Genomic DNA, 18,094 nt, shown 5'->3' with positions numbered 1-18,094 from the left:
CTTCTATCGCTGGCATCCAAGCCATCATGTCAGCAGCTACCAAGGAACCGTTGGTCGAAGACGTCGTCTTTACAAGTTCAATCATGGCTGTTACTCTACCCGTTGTGTCTGATACAATTATGCGCGTGGGACATGATACCTGGAATGACTATGTTACGGAGCTTGCTTCGGCGCCACCGCCACAAGGCCATTCGAATAGCATGTATGCTTATGCTGCGGGGAAAGTTGCGGCCGAGAAAGAAGTCTGGAGATAGGCTGAAGAGAACAAGCCCAAGTTTACTATCAACGTGATTTGTCCCTTTGGTGTCTTGGGGGAGCCGCTTCAAGAGAAGCACGTTAATACACCTGCCAATTGGGTTACAACTATCTTTAAAGGAGGGAAAGAGCAGCTGGACGCGTTTCCTGCTAGTAAGTCCTGATAGAAAAGTTTGATCTGACCAAATTGTCTGCTAAAGAAATGCAGGCTTCTTCACGGATGTGGGAGATCTCGCGACTCTTCACGTAGCAGCCATCTTGGACCCGGAGCTGAAAAATGCAAGACTCCATGTCTGGGGCCACAGAACCCACTGGAACGACTTTCTTACTACGGTCCGCAGGCTTCGCCCTCAGCGCGAGTTCATAGAGGATCGGGCCTCGCCACAGTATCTCAGCATGTATACTGACCAGTTTGCGTCTTTGAAGCTTTTGCGCAAGTGGGGCTGTACGGATAGATGGAAGGCTTTGGCGACAAGCATCACTTGAAGTGTAGAGAGTGAATATTTCACTTTCTGATGGATCAATTTTATCTTTAGCAATCTTTGTTCCTATTCTGGACTCTAACGATGGGTCAATTAGACCGCTTTATAGAATATCGTTAAATTGCAACCCACCATTAGTTCAATCAATATCCCCGGGCTATAGCCAGTTGTGGCGTAAATTCCTTTCAGCAAGGACTTTTGAAGGCTGCCTCCGTGACTTCATCCAGTTTCGTTATGCGGGGTTTTCTAAAATAAGCCTAGCCTTATCAGTTTGGCTAGGAACAGGAAAGCCTGTCGCTATTAAAGAGCCTAAAGGTGGAAAGTCGCGCAGTCAGCAACGTAAGTTACTATTCATCCCCTCCGCCACCTCTGATATTCTACAATTTCACGCCATCCCTACACCATGGCGTCAAATGACCTGTGTACTCTCTGCCGCGGTCTGAATGTCGACTCGCTTTCCAGCCCACGAGGCTACCAACACTGGGAAACATTCGACCAATTGTTAGACAGCACCAAGACATGCCCAATGTGCAAAATCATATCTGATGCGCTGAAGGAGGATGCCAATGACAACTCCGAGCCAAGGAGCCTCCTTTGTCGGCTTAGAGTGCCAGGGGAAGGTAGATTTGCCTACGCAGAACTAGAAGTTATGGGATGGCGCCGACAGGGCCTTGTACGAGTTTATACTACGGGTGGTAAGTAGTCTACATTTTAGAGGAGCCTCTAATTGTGCGCTAATCATTATCATTAACGGCGTAGACGAACAAGATCCTGCCGTCACTGCCAGGGTGCAACCCAAGTTCCAGCCTGGGACCGACCTTTGGGACAGTTTCAGCACTACTCTAGCCGGCGTCTACATGCATGGCTGCCTTCAGTCACACACTTGTGGCGATCCATTCCGTTGGTCCGAGGAGACATCTACGTCCCGCGACGGACAAGCGTCCTCAAATGGGGAGCAGGAGGATCAAGCTAGCTCATTATCGCTCGAGGGACTTATCAATTCAATCCCATCATATGAGCTCGAAGTCACCGTCCGGTCTGAGGCTGAAGGAACTGAAGGAACATCGAATACGCCAGTAGAAGACAGAGGTAGCACCTCAATTGGGGTTGGAAAAATGCTCGATTGTCTCCCCGCCCGTTTGATCCATTTGTCCGCGTTTGGCAAGGAGGAAACTGCTGATGCCTGCCTTATTGAAATCAAGACTTTGAGTCGAGCCCAGGGAGGACACTACCCTTATGCTACTCTCAGCTATTGTTGGGGTCCACACTCCGAACAGATGTACAAGACAACGACCAAGACGCTCGAGTCGCGAAAGGATAGAATTTGCTGGACGGACCTTCCTCCAGCGTTCCAGGATGCTTTTCGGGTTGCCCGAGGACTCGATGTGCCATTCTTATGGATCGATGCGATTTGTATTCTACAAGATTCGGCCGAAGACTGGGAGAGGGAATCTATGAAAATGGGTGGCATATACGCGACTGGGTACGTGACAATCGCGGCAGACGTTGGAAACTCTGTTACTGAGGGATTTCTGGACATACCCCCAACAGAGGCCGAGGATGGGTTGCCGTACTTGACCAAAATTACTAGTACCCTCGAGAGTGGGCAGCAAAGCACGCTCGTTTTCTGGAATGCGCACTCCGTCATGCCCGGAAATACCTATACCCCACCAGCGATCGAACATAGCCCGTTGTCTCAAAGAGCGTGGTGCATGCAGGAAAGAATGTTGTCACCCCGGACCTTGCATTTCACTCGGAAGGGACTCGTTTGGGAATGCCGAAAAATGTATTTGGCCGTCCATATGATCTCCACGGTTGATGAGCCTTCAATGACATTTACCCTCCCTGCGGTTCTCCAGTATCTCGAAAATGGCATGGAGGGTGGTTGGGGCATGAAGTTTCCTCCAATCGAGCAGCTTGCTACCCGTGAGCAGCTTCTTGACATGGGAGAAGACATCTTCGATCTTTACCACCAGATCTTTGCAACAGGAGCAGCTGGATATGGGACACATGGAAGAACAAAAGAACTGGAGACTGGAAAACAAGCAGACTTCGTATCCTGGTGGAATCGAAATATCGTACCGGACTACACTAGCCGCCGGGTGACCTTTCAAAAGGACCGGCTCCCAGCTATATCCGCCGCCGCGAAACTCTTCCACGAGTATATCCAGTCGCCTTATCTTTCGGGGATTTGGCTGGCCGAGCTCGAAGAAGGACTCGAATGGAGAAGAGGCGGTCCAACGTGGTCGGACGAAAAGCTCGCCAAACACCCACAGTTTTCATGGACCTCTCATCCAGGGCGCGTTGAATATCCGGACACAGTCAACGTGAGAGGCCACGGGAAGGCTTTTGACATCATTAGCTATCAAGTGAATCAAGCAAACAAGGACCCTTACGGTGAAATCACGTCTGCGGAACTTGTTCTCCGCGGCCACATTCGCCGTGCGTACCTTTCTACAGACTTAGGTGACAACAGTGGCGGCTCCTACAGGATCCAAAGATTCCTGCTTGATAAGGAAAATGGTGTCAAGATCGGTGAAGTTGACCTCGATCTAGACTACAGCAGGGAAAAACTCGACGAGGGAGTGCACTGCTTTATGCTCTACAAGCACTCTGTCGGTTACCCAAGGTTTCTTTTGCTGTCAAAAAATGAGGCTCATAGTGACAAGTATTCGCGAATTGGAATTGGCTTTGTTCAGAGGCAGCATGCATCTTGGTTGATAGACACCGAAACTCAAAGTCTCTGTCTTAAGTAGTATATAAAAATCGAGCGAGACCCAGTTCGCCTTCCACAGACTACAGCGGGACATGCGACAGAGTATATGCCCTTTTATTGCTACATTGGGAATCCGCCCGCCCACTAGTACAAAAAAGACTAAAGTAGCTATCCATACTCGTATAAACCCTGCCTTGGACGTGGAGATGATGTCACTGGCTCTCGCAGTTCATTGCATAATATCTGTGGCAAACCAGACTAAAGTTGCGGCAGCTAATGATATCGTATTAGTGGGACAAAGACAAACTGGATAGAAGCAACAAATATCGTCGAGGTAGGAAGTACTCATTCCAGACCTGAGCCTGATCCCTAATGAAGCTAATTTAATAATATTCAAGCTACGAATGAAACGACAATTTCCATGGCTCAGCTGAGGGCTGCTATCAGAAGCTCTTCGGGCTTAGCAAAGTCCAGCTCCTCCATGGTCTCTTGCCAGAGCTTCTCGCTAATTCTTCTGCCCTCCTCCTTGTATACAATGGGTGCCATCCTGGTGGTGTGGACGATTAGCCAGAGCAAACAAATAACACAGATGTTTAGGATCCAAAAGAACTTACGGGACCATCTTTTGGAATGATAAGAACTGTCCGTGAGTTTCTTCGCCATGCTTGAGTGCAGCATTGGTTATCATATGAGCACCTACTGTAGAGGTGTTGGCAACGTGTCTGTGAAACCTCTTGAATATGGCGCCTGCAAGGGTTTGGTTGATCTCACGGTTGAACTGCGAGTCGTGAATGGCACCGGGTGAGGCGCTGTTGATAATAGCGAGGGAGGATGGCACACGCTTAGCGAGATCGGCGACGAAGAATTGACCGAGAAGCTTGGAAGTCATCATGTGGGCAGTGGTGTCATAGTCTTTAGTGGGAGCATCGAGAGCTTTAATGATGGATTCATTGGGGTCGAACTTGAAGTTGGACCAGGCGGCACCCTTTGACAAGGTAAAGGTCATGCGGGTCGGACCGGGCTGGTTGGGTCGAGCAGCCTTGATGGCGGGCAGGAGGGAGAGTGCGAGGAGGGCCGTAGACAGGTAGTTAATCTGGACGATCTCGTCATGCTTGGTCTCATCGTTGAATGCGCGCTTGGCTAGGACAATCCCGGCGTTGAGGAAGACGAGGTCAAGACGTGTAAGCGATTGAGCACGTGAGCCGAAGGAAACAACCGAGTCATAAGAGTCAAGGTCAAGGTTCCAGACCTCGATTGTCCCGTCTTTCAGAGGTGGGTCGCGCCCAGTAGCGAGGTCGATGGCAGCGGCCTTGCCCTTGTTCTCATTGCGGACGGCAAGGATAAGCTTGTCGAGGCCGAGATTAAGGAGCTGGCGACTGACCTCAAGGCCGATGCCGCAGTTGGAACCAGTAACAATGGCCGTCTTGCCAGTAAGATCGACATCAGTAACAGGGGCGGGCTTAAAGCTCAACTGCGCGCTGATGAAGCGAACGATACCAGCCTGCTTTTCGGGCGTAACATCAAAGGAGGGTTGGGCAAGTGGGGCATTTGCAGTAGCCATCTCGAGAAGATGTTGACTGTTGATTAACCAGAAGGGAGAAGCAGGTCTAGCAAGAAAAATAGTGAGAGAAGGAAGAAAAGGGTCTAAAAAGAACGATCGGAAGAGAGAGGAGCCAAGGAAACTGCTGGTAAGCGGACCAAGATACCTCAAGATAACAGCCACAGGGACGCAGATTGATAGTCAGCTTACCTAAGAAAATTACTACTTTCAGCGCTTGGCAGCTACTGTTCACCTCAACCGGTATCTATACATTATTTCAAGTATGATATTCTATAAAGTAAAGCTATTCATATAATTCCATTTCGCTAACCACTGACTGTAACACTACTAGCTTTGCGCAATTGTACAGAAGCTTCGTGCCCAGATGAGAACAAGCCTCCGGTGTGGACTTTACTCCTCAACGCGGCACAAAACCCATCCAAAGTCCACAGAATTGGTAGAAATGAGAGCAGGCTTTCCCTTTTTAAATTCCAAGCTACCAAGCTGGAGACCGTACTGATCTTTGTAGCGACGGCACCTGACCTTGTCGTCCTTCGGAACAGGAAGTCCATCACCCGCCACCATAACTCCCCTGACTTCGAGTGAGCTGATGGGAAGCTTATCGAAGTGTGTAAGCTTGCCGAAGGAGACACGGACAGGAGTTGTAGATTGCTTATATCCCGACCCCAAGATTGCGCCGACGACGACAACGGCGAGGTTGCTGTCAGGCGCCACCTTTGCCACGGGAGCAGGCTGCTTAGCGGGTGACGCAGAGACTGCAGAAGCGATGGCTGCGATCATGGTGATGATTGTTGTGGAATGCATGGTGAAATGGGTGTTTGGATTTTTCCAAGAAGGGCACAAACGATTGGCAGAAGCAGTGATTTTGTTGTTGTTACTGTAGTATCTTTGCTCTAATTTACTTCGAGGGTAGAAACTATTTGGCTTCGATGTTCTGTCTTTATATACCCGGGGACAGGTGTTGCTCTTTGCTCTTCCATTCCTCGTATAATGTCAATCAAACAACGTCTCATGATTTCGGTATCCTACCCAAAGTATAGGTCACAATGAAGGTCAATAGTGACCTTAGAGGTCTAAATGGCGCAACACGGCCTAATGGAAGTAAGCTGACGCACAAAAGTCCTTCTTTCGTCTGTATCCTGCAAAGACTTCATGGAAATACGAGGATAAGCCCCCAAAGTGGGCATATTTTGGTGCGGCAGAGCTCACATCACCTTCTCATTTAATTAACAAAACATCCCAGATGACGAGCTCAGCCCTTGTAAATCACACAAAGATTGTCCAGGCCAGCGCGGGTTGACATAAAATCCCACGTTGTATTCCGGCTGTCACCTTGAACTATTTTAATACAGTTATACGATACCACTACGTTGCAAATATCTTTGCATTACCTATCAGATAGTTCCAGGCTTTCCTATCTCCTCTCACAATTTAGGTACCTACCTACTTTGTTTCTGTAGATAAAACGAATTATTCCATCTCTATCTGCATCAGTAAAATGGAAGCATTTACCAGAAGAGGATATACTTATTTTACCAACACTCTACGCTTAATGCTTAGTGCTTTCAATATCGGATCAGATTAAGAATAGCTCAATAACACGATAGATATGCACTACAACGGGAAATCTACCCTGTCTGGACTACTTGACCCGATCCAGTACTCGGAGTGAAGTACGATGCACGACGTTTAGGACAAGTGGCCCCAGTCAAACTTCGTGGTTTGGGCATCCCGAGACCCCCACTTCCCGAAGACCCTTCTTCCGGATACGCTTACTTCCCGACACCCTTTAACATAGCACCATTGTGTGTGCCACGTGCGAAATTGCAGAATTATATTAATGCTATGATAAGTTAAATATATTCTCTTACATTTGACTGCGTTTTGTTAAGATTTATCTTGACTTTGGCAAATTAGCCACAAATTCAACAAGAGCAAGTACATGCCCTGAGCACATAATGTCTTCGAAAACTTATTTCAATAACCCCATTATCCCTGGATTCGCGCCAGATCCGTCAGTTGTTTTTGTGGACGGAATATATTATCTTTGCAACTCGAGCTTTCACCTTTTCCCTGGTCTGCCAATTTACGCGTCGCGAGACCTGCATAGTTGGACACATATTGGTAATTAAATAATTCTAGGCATGCTATCAACCAGTCTAACGTGTAACCAGGAAACGCTATTAGTCGTAAGGAGCAGATCGACGTAAATGGTGCCTCGTCAATCCTTATCCGGAAGGCCACCCCCAACGAAACTATCTTGACTCTTGGACTTTTGCCCCAACGATTCGTTACCATCAAGGCACATTCTACATCGTCTGCACCAATGCCTACAAATTGGAGATGCCTTTCCGCATGCAGAACTTTGTTATCTCAACAACCGATATCTGGGCAGGCGATTGGTCTGATCCAGTGCCTATTGATTTCGATGGCCTTGACCCGAGTCTATTCTTTGACGACGAAGACGGAGGTAAGGTCTACTTCCAAGGTTGTTTCAATCTCGATCGTACGCGTTAGCCTTCAGGAACTATCAAGCAAATGCAGATTGACCTACGCACCGGCGAGGCTTTATCAGAGCTGCGGGAAATATGGGGCGGCCACCTGTGTCATGATACCGAAGGCCCTCACATGTACAAGTATGGGGGATGGTACTACCTACTTGTGGCCGAAGGAGGAACGTTCCGGGATCACGTCCTATCTATCGCCCGATCTCGCAGTATATGGGGCCCTTTCGAATCCTATGAAAACAATCCGATCCTAACAGCGCGAAACACCAAAGAACCGATTCAGAATGTCGGCCATGGAGAGCTCTTTCAGGACGCTTCAGGGAGTTGGTGGGCTGCTATACTGGGGGTCCGTGACTGCAATTCCGATGGCCGCCCACCTTTGGGCCGAGAGACGTTTCTGACGCCTGTGGATTGGCCGGAAAGTGGTTGGCCAACCGTCACTCAACCAAAGCTAGTCTTTTCCAGGGAAACGTCGCTTGGAATGGGAGCCTTGGTAACGATCAGCCGCGGCTCAGGTCATTGGCGAATCATTACGTATCGCTGTTGTACATCCGATCGCCAATTATGTCGGACTACATTCTACCTCCCAAACTCAATGAAACGGGCAGCGATGGCATAACGAGCTTTCGTCTGCGGCCAAGTAGCGGTACGCTATCGTCCCCTACAGGAACCTGCACCTTTATTGGTATAAGACAGCGGCATTTCGATTGCACATCCCAAGTCAGCCTTGTCATTGGGACAAAGAAAGACTCTTTTGGCGTCATAGCTGGCCTTTCCTTATACAAGGACCACCTACGACACCTCTCCCTTTACTATGACTATGATAAACGCGAGATCACATGTCAGATTGTCAATAGTCTAACGGGGTTAGCCTCAGGGGGGGTTGTCAAAACCGCTACTGTTGCTTCCACCAACTCCGAACTGCAAACAACACTAAAACTACAGATTGCCGCGACAAAGGACGCCTACACAGTTAGTTACGCACAAGCTGATGACGGGGGAGAGTGGAAAGAGTTATATGCTTTTCCAGTCCAAGATCTCGTGACTCAAGAGATGACTGGGCCTGTTTTTGGTATCTTCTCTCATCGTGCAGTGCATGTGGAAGGGCAGAGCGGGCGAGACAACGAGGAAATCACGTCGAATGACTATGTTGAATTCACTGATTTCTCAGTTGACGGTAGGCGAGTTGAAACGTTGGATTGAGTAAATGAAGTACTAAGGTTGCGCTCAGTAAAAGAGTGTATGGACCTTTCTTACCGCTCAGCATGACTGTGAATTACCATAGACTATGCGAAAAGATCACCTCACCAAACGGGATATTTTAAGGGATTCGCGAGAAGGCTGACTATGTCACAAAGTGCCACAGAGAAGAACAAAAGCTTACACTTGATCCTAGACGATAATGATCTAAATCCACAAGACTTGTGATTTTCATGCTATTTATGAAAAGCTCTCTACGACTTATCCTTCGTAAGTGACGATCGACAAACTAAAACAAGATGTAAGGTGGGTTGAGGATGGCGCCATATCTTAGTATAGAGTTCATGTACTTTGTAAGTTGCATTTTGTTGAAATGGAAAACAGTAGAAGCTCTGAGCCCATAGAAATAACAAAGCTTGTCTTATCATCGAGTTCGTGTGATCAGAAGTGTTGTTTTATTAAGTACAGTATTGTGTCGGGTTAGTTAAAGATGAAGGAGGAAAAAGTTGCCTTACGTATAGCTAGGCAGCTATTGTAAAATTCATATTGATTATTATTAGAGTTCAGTAGCTAATACAATTTATATACCTAACTTTACTAAGATTTAACCTACTAGAGGTTACTATTAATAATACTTTAGAGAAAACTTATCCTAGCCTTACTGTTCAGAGATACCCTTGTTCTTTATCAAGTACACATTGGTAAGCATTTTATCACCAGTAGGAATTTGGTGCTAAGGGTCAAGAAACTCAGCCCCGTCATCAGGACGCTGGCCAAAGTCCTTGATTTATAAACAGAAGAATACAAGTCAAGTGCGGCCGCAGGAAGTGACAGTATTTCCTCTCTTGTCTCAATCACATCTATACACTACTGACTCCGAATCTTCTCTCCGACCACTTTGTTCGACAATTCAAGTCAAAAGCTTTATGGAAAATGAATGTACAAACCAGTCAGCCTGTTAGAACTCTTTCGGTTTGTCATCATCACCCTTGTCTCCTTCTCCACCTCTCAGATCGGTCTTGTGAAGCATGCGATGCTTGACACCAGTCTCGAAGAGATGGTCAATGTCTGAAAAGGTCCTACCCTTGGGCTCGGGAATAGCGAACCAGCCAACGACAAGAGAGAGGGTACCCAGACCAAAAAAGAAGAAACCAATTTTACCTCCCCAGTTCAGCTGATCGGTATTGTACATGTATGGAGTAAAGAAATTAAAAGCCCACATCGAAAGCGATTGATAGGTAAAAGCAACGCCAGATGTCTTGGATCGTAGGCGTACGGTTGAATCTCAGACTGCAGGACCGGTACACCACTGGCAACTCCGAAGCTGTTGAAGAACCCTACTAGAACGAGACGGACGCCGACCATCCTATACGATACGGTTAGTCAAAATTATGTTAGTGGCCCTGGCTCCTTAGAGACGAGCCGAGAAGTGCAGGACGTACCATTTAGCAGCATCAGTCGTGAAGCAACCGGCAATACCCATGGCCAGCCAAGCACCATTGTCGGCGAGATTGCTGATAAGAATCATTCTTCTTCGGCCATAACGTGGGATTGTATACCATGAAATCATGTTTGCGAGCATGGTCGAAGAGATGCCAATAAGATTGACCATCAGAGAGTAACGTGATGACATACCAGCCATAGTGAGAAAGTATGCAGCATTGGCAATGAGGGACATGCCGACGCACTGTTGTATACTGGTGAGGAACATGACAAGTAGTGTCCGACGCCGATTGATACCCTGAAAGCATTCACGGTAGGAGGGTGAGCCCTCATGAACTTCATTCTCACTTTGTTCAGCCTCCAGAATCCGAAGGATTTGTGGTAGCATATCCTGTGTGCCAAGCCTCTCAACCGACTTTTGTGCTTTGTCGATCTGGCCTCGACTTGCTAGCCAGACAGGGCTTTCAGGTAGGATGAATGCGACTACCATTGCCCAGCCACCGAATGCCCATTGACTGGCAAACGGAATCATGTAAGATCGAGGGTCGATACCTGCAGATAGGCCAAAGACGACAGCGATGGCGAGTAAATGACCGAAGGCCTAATGGCAGAAGAAAACCTCATTGTTAGCGAACGGATCGTTGTGATCTTCAGAGTTGGGCAGCACTTACCACGTTGAAGCCATAAAAGCCGAGGAAGACACCGCGAAGTTGCCTGGGAGTCGTTTCGGATATCCAAGTTTGGCAAGAAGACATGAGAAAGCCGCAAGAAGCACCTAACACGTACTTGGCCATCATAAAAGAGATACGACGGTTAAGCATAGTATCTGGCATTGACGAGGTATACGACACAGCGGCGCCAATACAACCAAGCAGACCTCCTAGGAACACAGTAGCTCGTCTACCAAAGCGGTCTTGGAATGTGCCTGACAAGATTGAGCCAGTGCCAGCGCCGAGTTGGAGGAAGCTGTTCCAGAGGGCAATCCAGAGAGCTGGTATGACCCATTTACCGGGAGCGAATGGCTCGCCGAAGTCCATCTTGAACCTTGGAAGGGATGACACGGCGCCAATGATGACCATGTCATATCCAAAGAGCAGAGGCCCAATGTTAATGAGGACGGCGTATATCAACACCTTGGGGTACTTGGCAAGATATTGCCATGGCTTCTCTGCGGCAACGTGAGGCGATGTTTGCTCGACGTGCACAGCAGAAGAGCCTTTTGAGGCAGGCGTAGGGTCGGTCGCGGACGGTTTCATTGTGGGCATATCGGTAAAGTTGCAATTCCAGCCTGGGGAGGTTTCGTATCGGTATCCAGGAAAAAAGCTAAAATAAAGGTTAAATTGAAATCTGGGGACCCCATGGGGATGACCCAATTAATAACCTCTTTCCACCTTACATAGCCGTACCCGGCAATTCGCGCCTGGTTTACGAGCTCTACAAGACCGTCAACAGTCAATGTGGAGGGTAATAGCCAACAAACATCCAAGTTATTTCTATGGCGAGAAGTCCGTGTTACGAAAATCGATACGCCACACCATTCACTCCTTCCAATTCGTACATCCTTGGAGATCGGGTCAGGATGTGGAGGAGTCCGGGGCGGACAATGTGGGGAGTAAGTACCGACATCTATTTAATATTGTAATTCGGTAAGAACGCCGTGGATCATTGATCGCTATGTGGACGAGAGGCATGTAACCCCGCTCGAGTCGGTATTATTCGATCCACTATTGATGTAGTGAACTTTAAAAGGATGTTGCACAATATCCTTTCATTTTTGGCAACCACAGTATTTTCATACCCAGCTTCTACGGATACCGAACAAGAAAACTAAACCATGTTACGACCACAAGCCAATGAAGCTCGTGACCTCATTTGCCTTGATGGAATCTGGAATTTTGCACTAGCCAAATCTCCAGATTTATCCGATGAGGCATGGAAAACTCGCCTCTCTCCTGAACTTCAAGCACCTGTCCCAGCCAGTTACAACGATATTTTTGCTGATGAGGTCATTCGTGACCACGTTGGTTGGGTCTACTATCAGCGGAAAGTCATCATCCCTCGTTGTTGGACGACGTCCCAGCGTTTCTTCCTGCGTTTAGATGCCGCTACCCACCACGGAAGAGTTTATGTCGATGATGATCTCGTCACCGAGCATATTGGCGGCTATACCCCCTTTGAGGTTGAGCTGACTCATCTCGTGAAACCAGGGTCAGAGTTCCGTCTTACTGTTGCAGTGAGTAACATGCTCACCTGGGAAACGATCCCACCAGGCCGGATCGAAGTTTGCAGTGATGGATCACGTAAACAGAGCTATCAGCATGACTTTTTCAACTACGCTGGCTTGGCCCGTTCTGTTTGGCTCTACTCAACGCCTCAGAATTTTGTCAGCGACATCACCGTGGTCTCCAATCTGCTTCAAGACGGTACAGGCCTTGTTGAATTCGATGTTCAACGTTCTGGTGACTTGCCGGGTGAGATCACATGGCGAGTGCTGCTCGAGGACGAAGACGATAAGGTGGTTTGTGAAGCCCATGAGCCTAAAGGAACGCTTGAAGTCAGAAACGCTAAGCCGTGGTGCCCTGGCGCCGCCTACCTTTACCGGCTCCGGGTCGAGCTTCTTTCGAGCCAAGGGTCCCCTCAAGAACGGATCCTTGACGTCTACAGCCTTTCCGTAGGCATTCGTTCAGTGGAAGTTCGGGACGGACGTTTCCTTATCAACGGGAAGCCTTTCTATTTCACTGGATTCGGCAAGCACGAAGATGGCCCTGTTCGCGGACGTGGGTACGACGCGTCGTACATGGTGCACGATTATCGTTTGATGAAATGGATAGGCGCGAACTCCTTCCGTACTTCCCATTATCCGTATGCGGAGGAAGTCCTTGAGTATGCTGACAGACACGGTATCGTTGTTATCAATGAAACGGCTGCTGTTGGACTTAATCTCAACATTGTGTCAGGTATCTTTGGGAATAAGAAGATCGACACCTTCTCGCCAGAGACTATGAGTAGCAAGACGCAAAACACCCATGCACAAGCTATTCGAGAACTTATAAGTCGGGACAAGAATCATCCATGTGTTGTAATGTGGATGCTGGCTAACGAGCCTGGTGCTAGCGAGGAGGGAAGCCGGGAATACTTTGAGCCACTTGTAACGTTGGCACGCTCTCTGGACCGACAACAACGACCTATGTGTTATTCTCACATGATACATTCCAAGCCAGACACTGATAAAATTGCGGATTTGTTTGACGTGGTCTGTATGAACCGCTATTACGGCTGGTACACACAGACGGGGGACCTCAAGTCTGCAGAAGCTGCTCTCGAGACTGAGCTGCTGAGTTGGCAACAAGCCTACTCATCGAAACCCATAATCATGACGGAGTATGGTACCGATACGGTCGCAGGCTTGCACACTGTCTGTGATGTTCCTTGGACTGAGGAATATCAGGTCCGCTTCCTTGAAATGTATCACCGAGTCTTTGACCGAATTGACAATATCGTCGGTGAGCATGTGTGGAATTTCGCTGATTTCCAGACCTCGGCCATGATCATCCGGGTTGACGGAAATAAGAAGGGTATTTTTACCAGGGACCGGAGGCCCAAGAGCGCCGCCCACGCTTTACGTGCTCGGTGGACGGCTGGTATTGGATACAATAGGGACAACTGCAAGACCATCGAAAGGAAATGATGCTTGTATACAGGAGCTACAGTAACTTAGAACTATACCTACATTTATGATAGCTAATTGCAATACTAAGAAACTCTCCAGAACTACAGCACTTCAATACTGCCAAATATCTCATGTCCCTCTCACTGCAGGCTTAAGGTTGCATTTAAAAGAGACTGTGACAGTGGCCGAGGCACTAATGTTGCTTAGAAATAATCCTCCAATAGTCACACTCCATAAATCATACCCTGTTGGACATTCCAGGGGAAGGAACATGCCCCTCCGAGTATTCTTCGGCATATACAGTACGTCACTAGGCTATGGTTTCTTAAAATGGCAGGTCGATAGGAGCAATCCTTAGCGAGTGCGGGGGAAGACGCCGATTAACTTGTTTAGCTTCCAACCCCCTGTGACTTATTTACTCAGGTAATTGTTTATAATTGGATGGAGTTGCATATTGGAGTAAGCGACGGTTTAGGAAGGCCAAGACAGGTAAGGCTTATCAGAAGTTCGATCTTGATGTGAGGAAGTCCCGAGATATAGTCCGCGACCACGTGTGTCGCATTTACACCTGCATTGGCAACCCGTGATTACATTGGCGCAGGAGATAGCACTGCAAGGACGGGCTAGATGGCTTAAAATAGAAGGTTGTTAAATACTGATCGTGGCTCGCTGGACTTCGGGCTCTCAATTTTGATTTGGAAGCTAGAATAGTGTCGACGTCGACATTATCTTCCAAGTGTAAGCGACGAAATGTAGCGAAGGTATAAGATGGAGGATATATTCTCAATCTTCTGACTGGTCCTATCCCCAAAGACAAGCACAGAAAGCCCCTTCGAGTCACAGTCATTCATCATGAAGCCCACCCAAGTCCTTATCGCTCTCGCGGCCATTGCCTATGCTGCCCCTGTTGCAGAGGAGAGCAAGGTCGAGGCTCTGGAATTCGATGATGACTTCCCGCTCGCCGAGCTGGAGGCGTACTTTGAAAACCACCTCAACGGTCAAGAGTCTGATACCAACTCCCTCCAGGCCAGACAGTTCAGTGGTTCATCCTACAACCAGCTCACCGACGGCACACCTTGCCGTCCTGTCACCGTGATCTACGCCCGAGGAACTACTCAGGCTGGTAACGTAGGAGACAGGGCTGCTGTTGGACCGGTCCTATTTAACAACCTCGCCTCCCGCATTGGCTTGAACAATCTGGCTGTTCAGGGTGTCACTTACCCTGCCAATGTTGCTGGTTTCCTGGCTGGGGGTGACGCTGCTGGCAGCAGGACAATGGCTGATCTTATCACTCGGGTAAGTCAAGAAATGGATGAAAAGTCAACAAGAAGACAACATTGAATACTAACAACAACATCATAGGCTGCTAGTCAGTGCCCCAGCACTAAAATCATCATCAGTGGCTACAGCCAAGGCGCCCAGCTTGTGCACAACGCTGCTGGTATGCTATCTGCCTCTGTCACCAACCGAGTTACTGGTGGTAAGTACATTCGCATACCATTTCCCAATCATTTAATAACTTAAATCTGTGCAGCTGTTACCTTCGGTGACCCAAAGCAGAGACAGTCTTTCGGCACTATCCCCTCGGCCCGCACAAAGATTTTCTGTCGTTCTGGGGATAACATCTGTGACGGCGGTGTTATTATCACTCCTGCGCACAGCCAGTACCAGCAGGATGCTCCTGCTGCCGCTGACTGGATTGCCGCTCGTGTTTAGTCAGTTGATAGTAAAAAGATCAGCTTGTTTGCCCCTACGTCCGATCGATGATGTCATAGCAATGTGTGAGAGATGTCCAATAAATATAGATGGTAGCGCTTGGAACATCTCAATTGCAATAACTTGATACACGTGGTGAAAGAGACGTACGTACCAAAAAGTGAATTCAGCATTCCGATCGCCCGCCGCTAGGTCCGTTAGACGCGATACTGATTAGCACAACCTTCGAGGAGACTCGTCATGTCAGCTTGAGGGAGCCCGATATCCAGACTTCAAATACCCAAGTAAGATCGACCGGAATTGAATGGTTGGAAAATCAGATTAGATATTTTAGCATTTAAGTGAGAGTTTTCCATTATTGATTATATCCAAGGAAATCGCCGCGCAGACCTTGGTAACCCGGCAGACATAAACAACATCCAGTGTTCCACAAGTTAAGGTTTGTAACATCACTGTACGTCAAAACACTTTTACAGTATTAGCGAAAATACGCTCGGTAAGGTGTTATAAAATACTAGTAGGGCTAATGATCAGATTGAACATAAAGATAAGTATCTGCTTGTAACAAGACTCTGTAATATCGTGTTACTTGTCACGATGATTTACAATTTCTACTATTGAGCGCAATCAGCAGTAGGGTAAGTAAACAACGCGAAGTCCGAAACACCACTTGACCTTTCCAACTTGGGCGGAGAGTGGGGTAGGCGATATCAAGCAATTGGCTGTCAGTTTTCTCATCTCGGTTCGCCCCAACCTCACAAAAGAAAGCGGAGACGGACTAACCATTCATCCGAACAGAAATCCCTCATCTCCTGACTGTCCTCTTCCCATCTTTCCACCTACATCATCATCCACCGCGCGCGTTCGCCCTTGCACGCTATGATTCGCTAAACATTTACAACCTGCTCTCCGTACCTTGCTGCAATGCCTTCTTCATTCCTCGCTCATCCATCACTGTCTTTCCATCATTGCATTCATCCGACAATTAACTCATGCCCTTCTGCAGGCTGAAGCCACTGCCTAAATCGCGTCCAAAAGAGGCGGTGAATCGCGCTACAGACCATTAAAATTCCGACTTGCACCCATCAAACGAGCGCGTCCGCCTCCTTTGCTGGAACAACCGGGGTCTGTAGAAGGGACTTGCTTGGTCTTGCAGCTCGCTGGAGATCAGACAGGTTGCCTGTCAGCGAAGCTGTTCCTCCGTTTGGTCGCGGCTAGGCTGGCTGGCTCAGCTGCAGCTATCTTGGTAAGTCGAGCAGGCTGTCGTCGTACTGACTGTTGCAGTAATGTCGTCTTCGCCACCATGTCTCGACATCCATCACGCGACCAAGGCCGTAATTGAGTGGCCGTCGGAAGGCACGACGCGTGTCCTGGCCAATGCCGACCACCCCAAAGTCAGCTCTTTGACGCTCATGACGCGATTCGAGAAGACATGCGCTTTCTTCGAACTCGACATTCCTGTCAAGCTTAAAGGAATCGATCACACATCTATTACCCTTCGAGCCTGTGCCTCCTCCATAGTCTCGTTAGACCTCGTCACGAACCCGGCGGTTACAAACGCGGTACAGAAGGAATTTGACTCTGTTGTTCTCCAACTTGACTTCACCGTGAACCGCTGTCTGGACGTTCTTCTTCCTAATGCCGCGTCTGAGCCGCTGTCACCAGCTCGAGCGCGGTCAGGCGTAGTGCTTGATGCTGTGCGTGATCTCTGCCAGGCCACCACTTTCTCCATATATGTCGAGGCGCGTGAGGCACCTCCCAGTCCTGGGTTTCAGGCTATCAGCGATGCAGCCAAAGAGGGTCTGTTCAAGTCATTTCGCAGCAGCCAGTTCCAGCTTGCTAGCATGTACAGCGGATCAGGAGCCAAGCTTGTGAATCTCACTGTCGATACCTCACTTCCACCACCGTCATATGATGAAGTCGATGCGCCCCCGCCACCTCCACCGATCGACTATAATAATAAACGAAAACGCCCTCGACAAGATAGCCAAACTGAACCCGAGACCGACATTGCTCTTGTATGGATCGAGTTAAAAAACATGAAAGCCACAATAGCTCTAGGCGAGAAGAGGATTGAAGTCCTGGAGGCAGAGAATAAAAAGCTGAGACAAGAGAACGAGGAGCTATGTCAAGGCATGAATGAGCTCCGAGGGCGATGCACTGCTTTTGAGACGTCTCAAAAAGACTTGACGCATAGTTTTGAAGTTCTAGAGACGGATACAGAGAAGTTCAAGGAGACGGCGACTGAGGACTTATTGGACACATATGACAATGAGTTGATGGAACTACGTGAAGATGTACGCGCGATGGAGGAGGCTGTCAAGTTCATCCAGGAAGGCCATGTTAGTGATGAGTCTGTTAAGAAGATAAAGGATGCTGTCGTTCAGGATATCACGACGCGTCTGACAGCTGATTGAGTCTCCACAATATCGGTCTGCCCGATGAATGTCCAATGGAGTGGATGCAATTTCACGCCGGCCCCGCTTGCGGATGTGCCTCATCATGATACCACTACTGCGATGTTGTTGTTTTGCACGACCTGTC

The 18,094-nt window shown here is 48.3% G+C and overlaps 8 protein-coding genes across 8 annotated transcripts; 5 read left to right on the top strand and 3 right to left on the bottom strand.

Moving 5' to 3' along the window:
* Positions 1 to 1,140: 1,140 nt before the first annotated feature.
* FIESC28_05932 (uncharacterized protein) lies at positions 1,141 to 3,493 on the top strand (the record flags this gene model as incomplete). The annotated part of the gene is made up of 2 exons (XM_031160077.1): positions 1,141 to 1,432; positions 1,497 to 3,493. 2 exons carry the CDS (start codon positions 1,141 to 1,143, stop codon positions 3,491 to 3,493), a joined length of 2,289 nt encoding a protein of 762 aa, XP_031015847.1.
* A 386-nt stretch (positions 3,494 to 3,879) lies between these two features.
* Positions 3,880 to 5,014, bottom strand: FIESC28_05931 (uncharacterized protein; the record flags this gene model as incomplete). The annotated part of the gene is made up of 2 exons (XM_031160076.1): positions 3,880 to 4,000; positions 4,068 to 5,014. 2 exons carry the CDS (start codon positions 5,012 to 5,014, stop codon positions 3,880 to 3,882), a joined length of 1,068 nt encoding a protein of 355 aa, XP_031015846.1.
* Positions 5,015 to 5,404: 390 nt separating this feature from the next.
* Positions 5,405 to 5,818, bottom strand: FIESC28_05930 (uncharacterized protein; the record flags this gene model as incomplete). Its single annotated transcript, XM_031160075.1, has 1 exon — positions 5,405 to 5,818. One exon carries the CDS (start codon positions 5,816 to 5,818, stop codon positions 5,405 to 5,407), a length of 414 nt encoding a protein of 137 aa, XP_031015845.1.
* Positions 5,819 to 7,357: 1,539 nt separating this feature from the next.
* On the top strand, positions 7,358 to 8,724 carry FIESC28_05929 (uncharacterized protein; the record flags this gene model as incomplete). Its single annotated transcript, XM_031160074.1, has 3 exons — positions 7,358 to 7,484; positions 7,539 to 7,867; positions 7,987 to 8,724. 3 exons carry the CDS (start codon positions 7,358 to 7,360, stop codon positions 8,722 to 8,724), a joined length of 1,194 nt encoding a protein of 397 aa, XP_031015844.1.
* Positions 8,725 to 9,679: 955 nt separating this feature from the next.
* Positions 9,680 to 11,420, bottom strand: FIESC28_05928 (uncharacterized protein; the record flags this gene model as incomplete). The annotated part of the gene is made up of 4 exons (XM_031160073.1): positions 9,680 to 9,979; positions 10,078 to 10,087; positions 10,164 to 10,765; positions 10,836 to 11,420. 4 exons carry the CDS (start codon positions 11,418 to 11,420, stop codon positions 9,680 to 9,682), a joined length of 1,497 nt encoding a protein of 498 aa, XP_031015843.1.
* A 578-nt stretch (positions 11,421 to 11,998) lies between these two features.
* On the top strand, positions 11,999 to 13,852 carry FIESC28_05927 (uncharacterized protein; the record flags this gene model as incomplete). Its single annotated transcript, XM_031160072.1, has 1 exon — positions 11,999 to 13,852. The coding sequence occupies one exon, from the start codon at positions 11,999 to 12,001 to the stop codon at positions 13,850 to 13,852; it is 1,854 nt and encodes a 617-aa protein (XP_031015842.1).
* An 834-nt stretch (positions 13,853 to 14,686) lies between these two features.
* Positions 14,687 to 15,550, top strand: FIESC28_05926 (uncharacterized protein; the record flags this gene model as incomplete). The annotated part of the gene is made up of 3 exons (XM_031160071.1): positions 14,687 to 15,130; positions 15,197 to 15,314; positions 15,369 to 15,550. 3 exons carry the CDS (start codon positions 14,687 to 14,689, stop codon positions 15,548 to 15,550), a joined length of 744 nt encoding a protein of 247 aa, XP_031015841.1.
* A 1,286-nt stretch (positions 15,551 to 16,836) lies between these two features.
* Positions 16,837 to 17,967, top strand: FIESC28_05925 (uncharacterized protein; the record flags this gene model as incomplete). Its single annotated transcript, XM_031160070.1, has 1 exon — positions 16,837 to 17,967. One exon carries the CDS (start codon positions 16,837 to 16,839, stop codon positions 17,965 to 17,967), a length of 1,131 nt encoding a protein of 376 aa, XP_031015840.1.
* Between the last annotated feature and the right edge of the window lie 127 nt (positions 17,968 to 18,094).

This window comes from Fusarium coffeatum (assembly GCF_003316985.1).
Source record: "Fusarium coffeatum strain FIESC_28 chromosome Unknown BRIP53273_contig_128, whole genome shotgun sequence".
NCBI classification, from domain to species: domain Eukaryota; kingdom Fungi; phylum Ascomycota; class Sordariomycetes; order Hypocreales; family Nectriaceae; genus Fusarium; species Fusarium coffeatum.
This window is presented reverse-complemented; position numbering and strand designations above follow the sequence as displayed.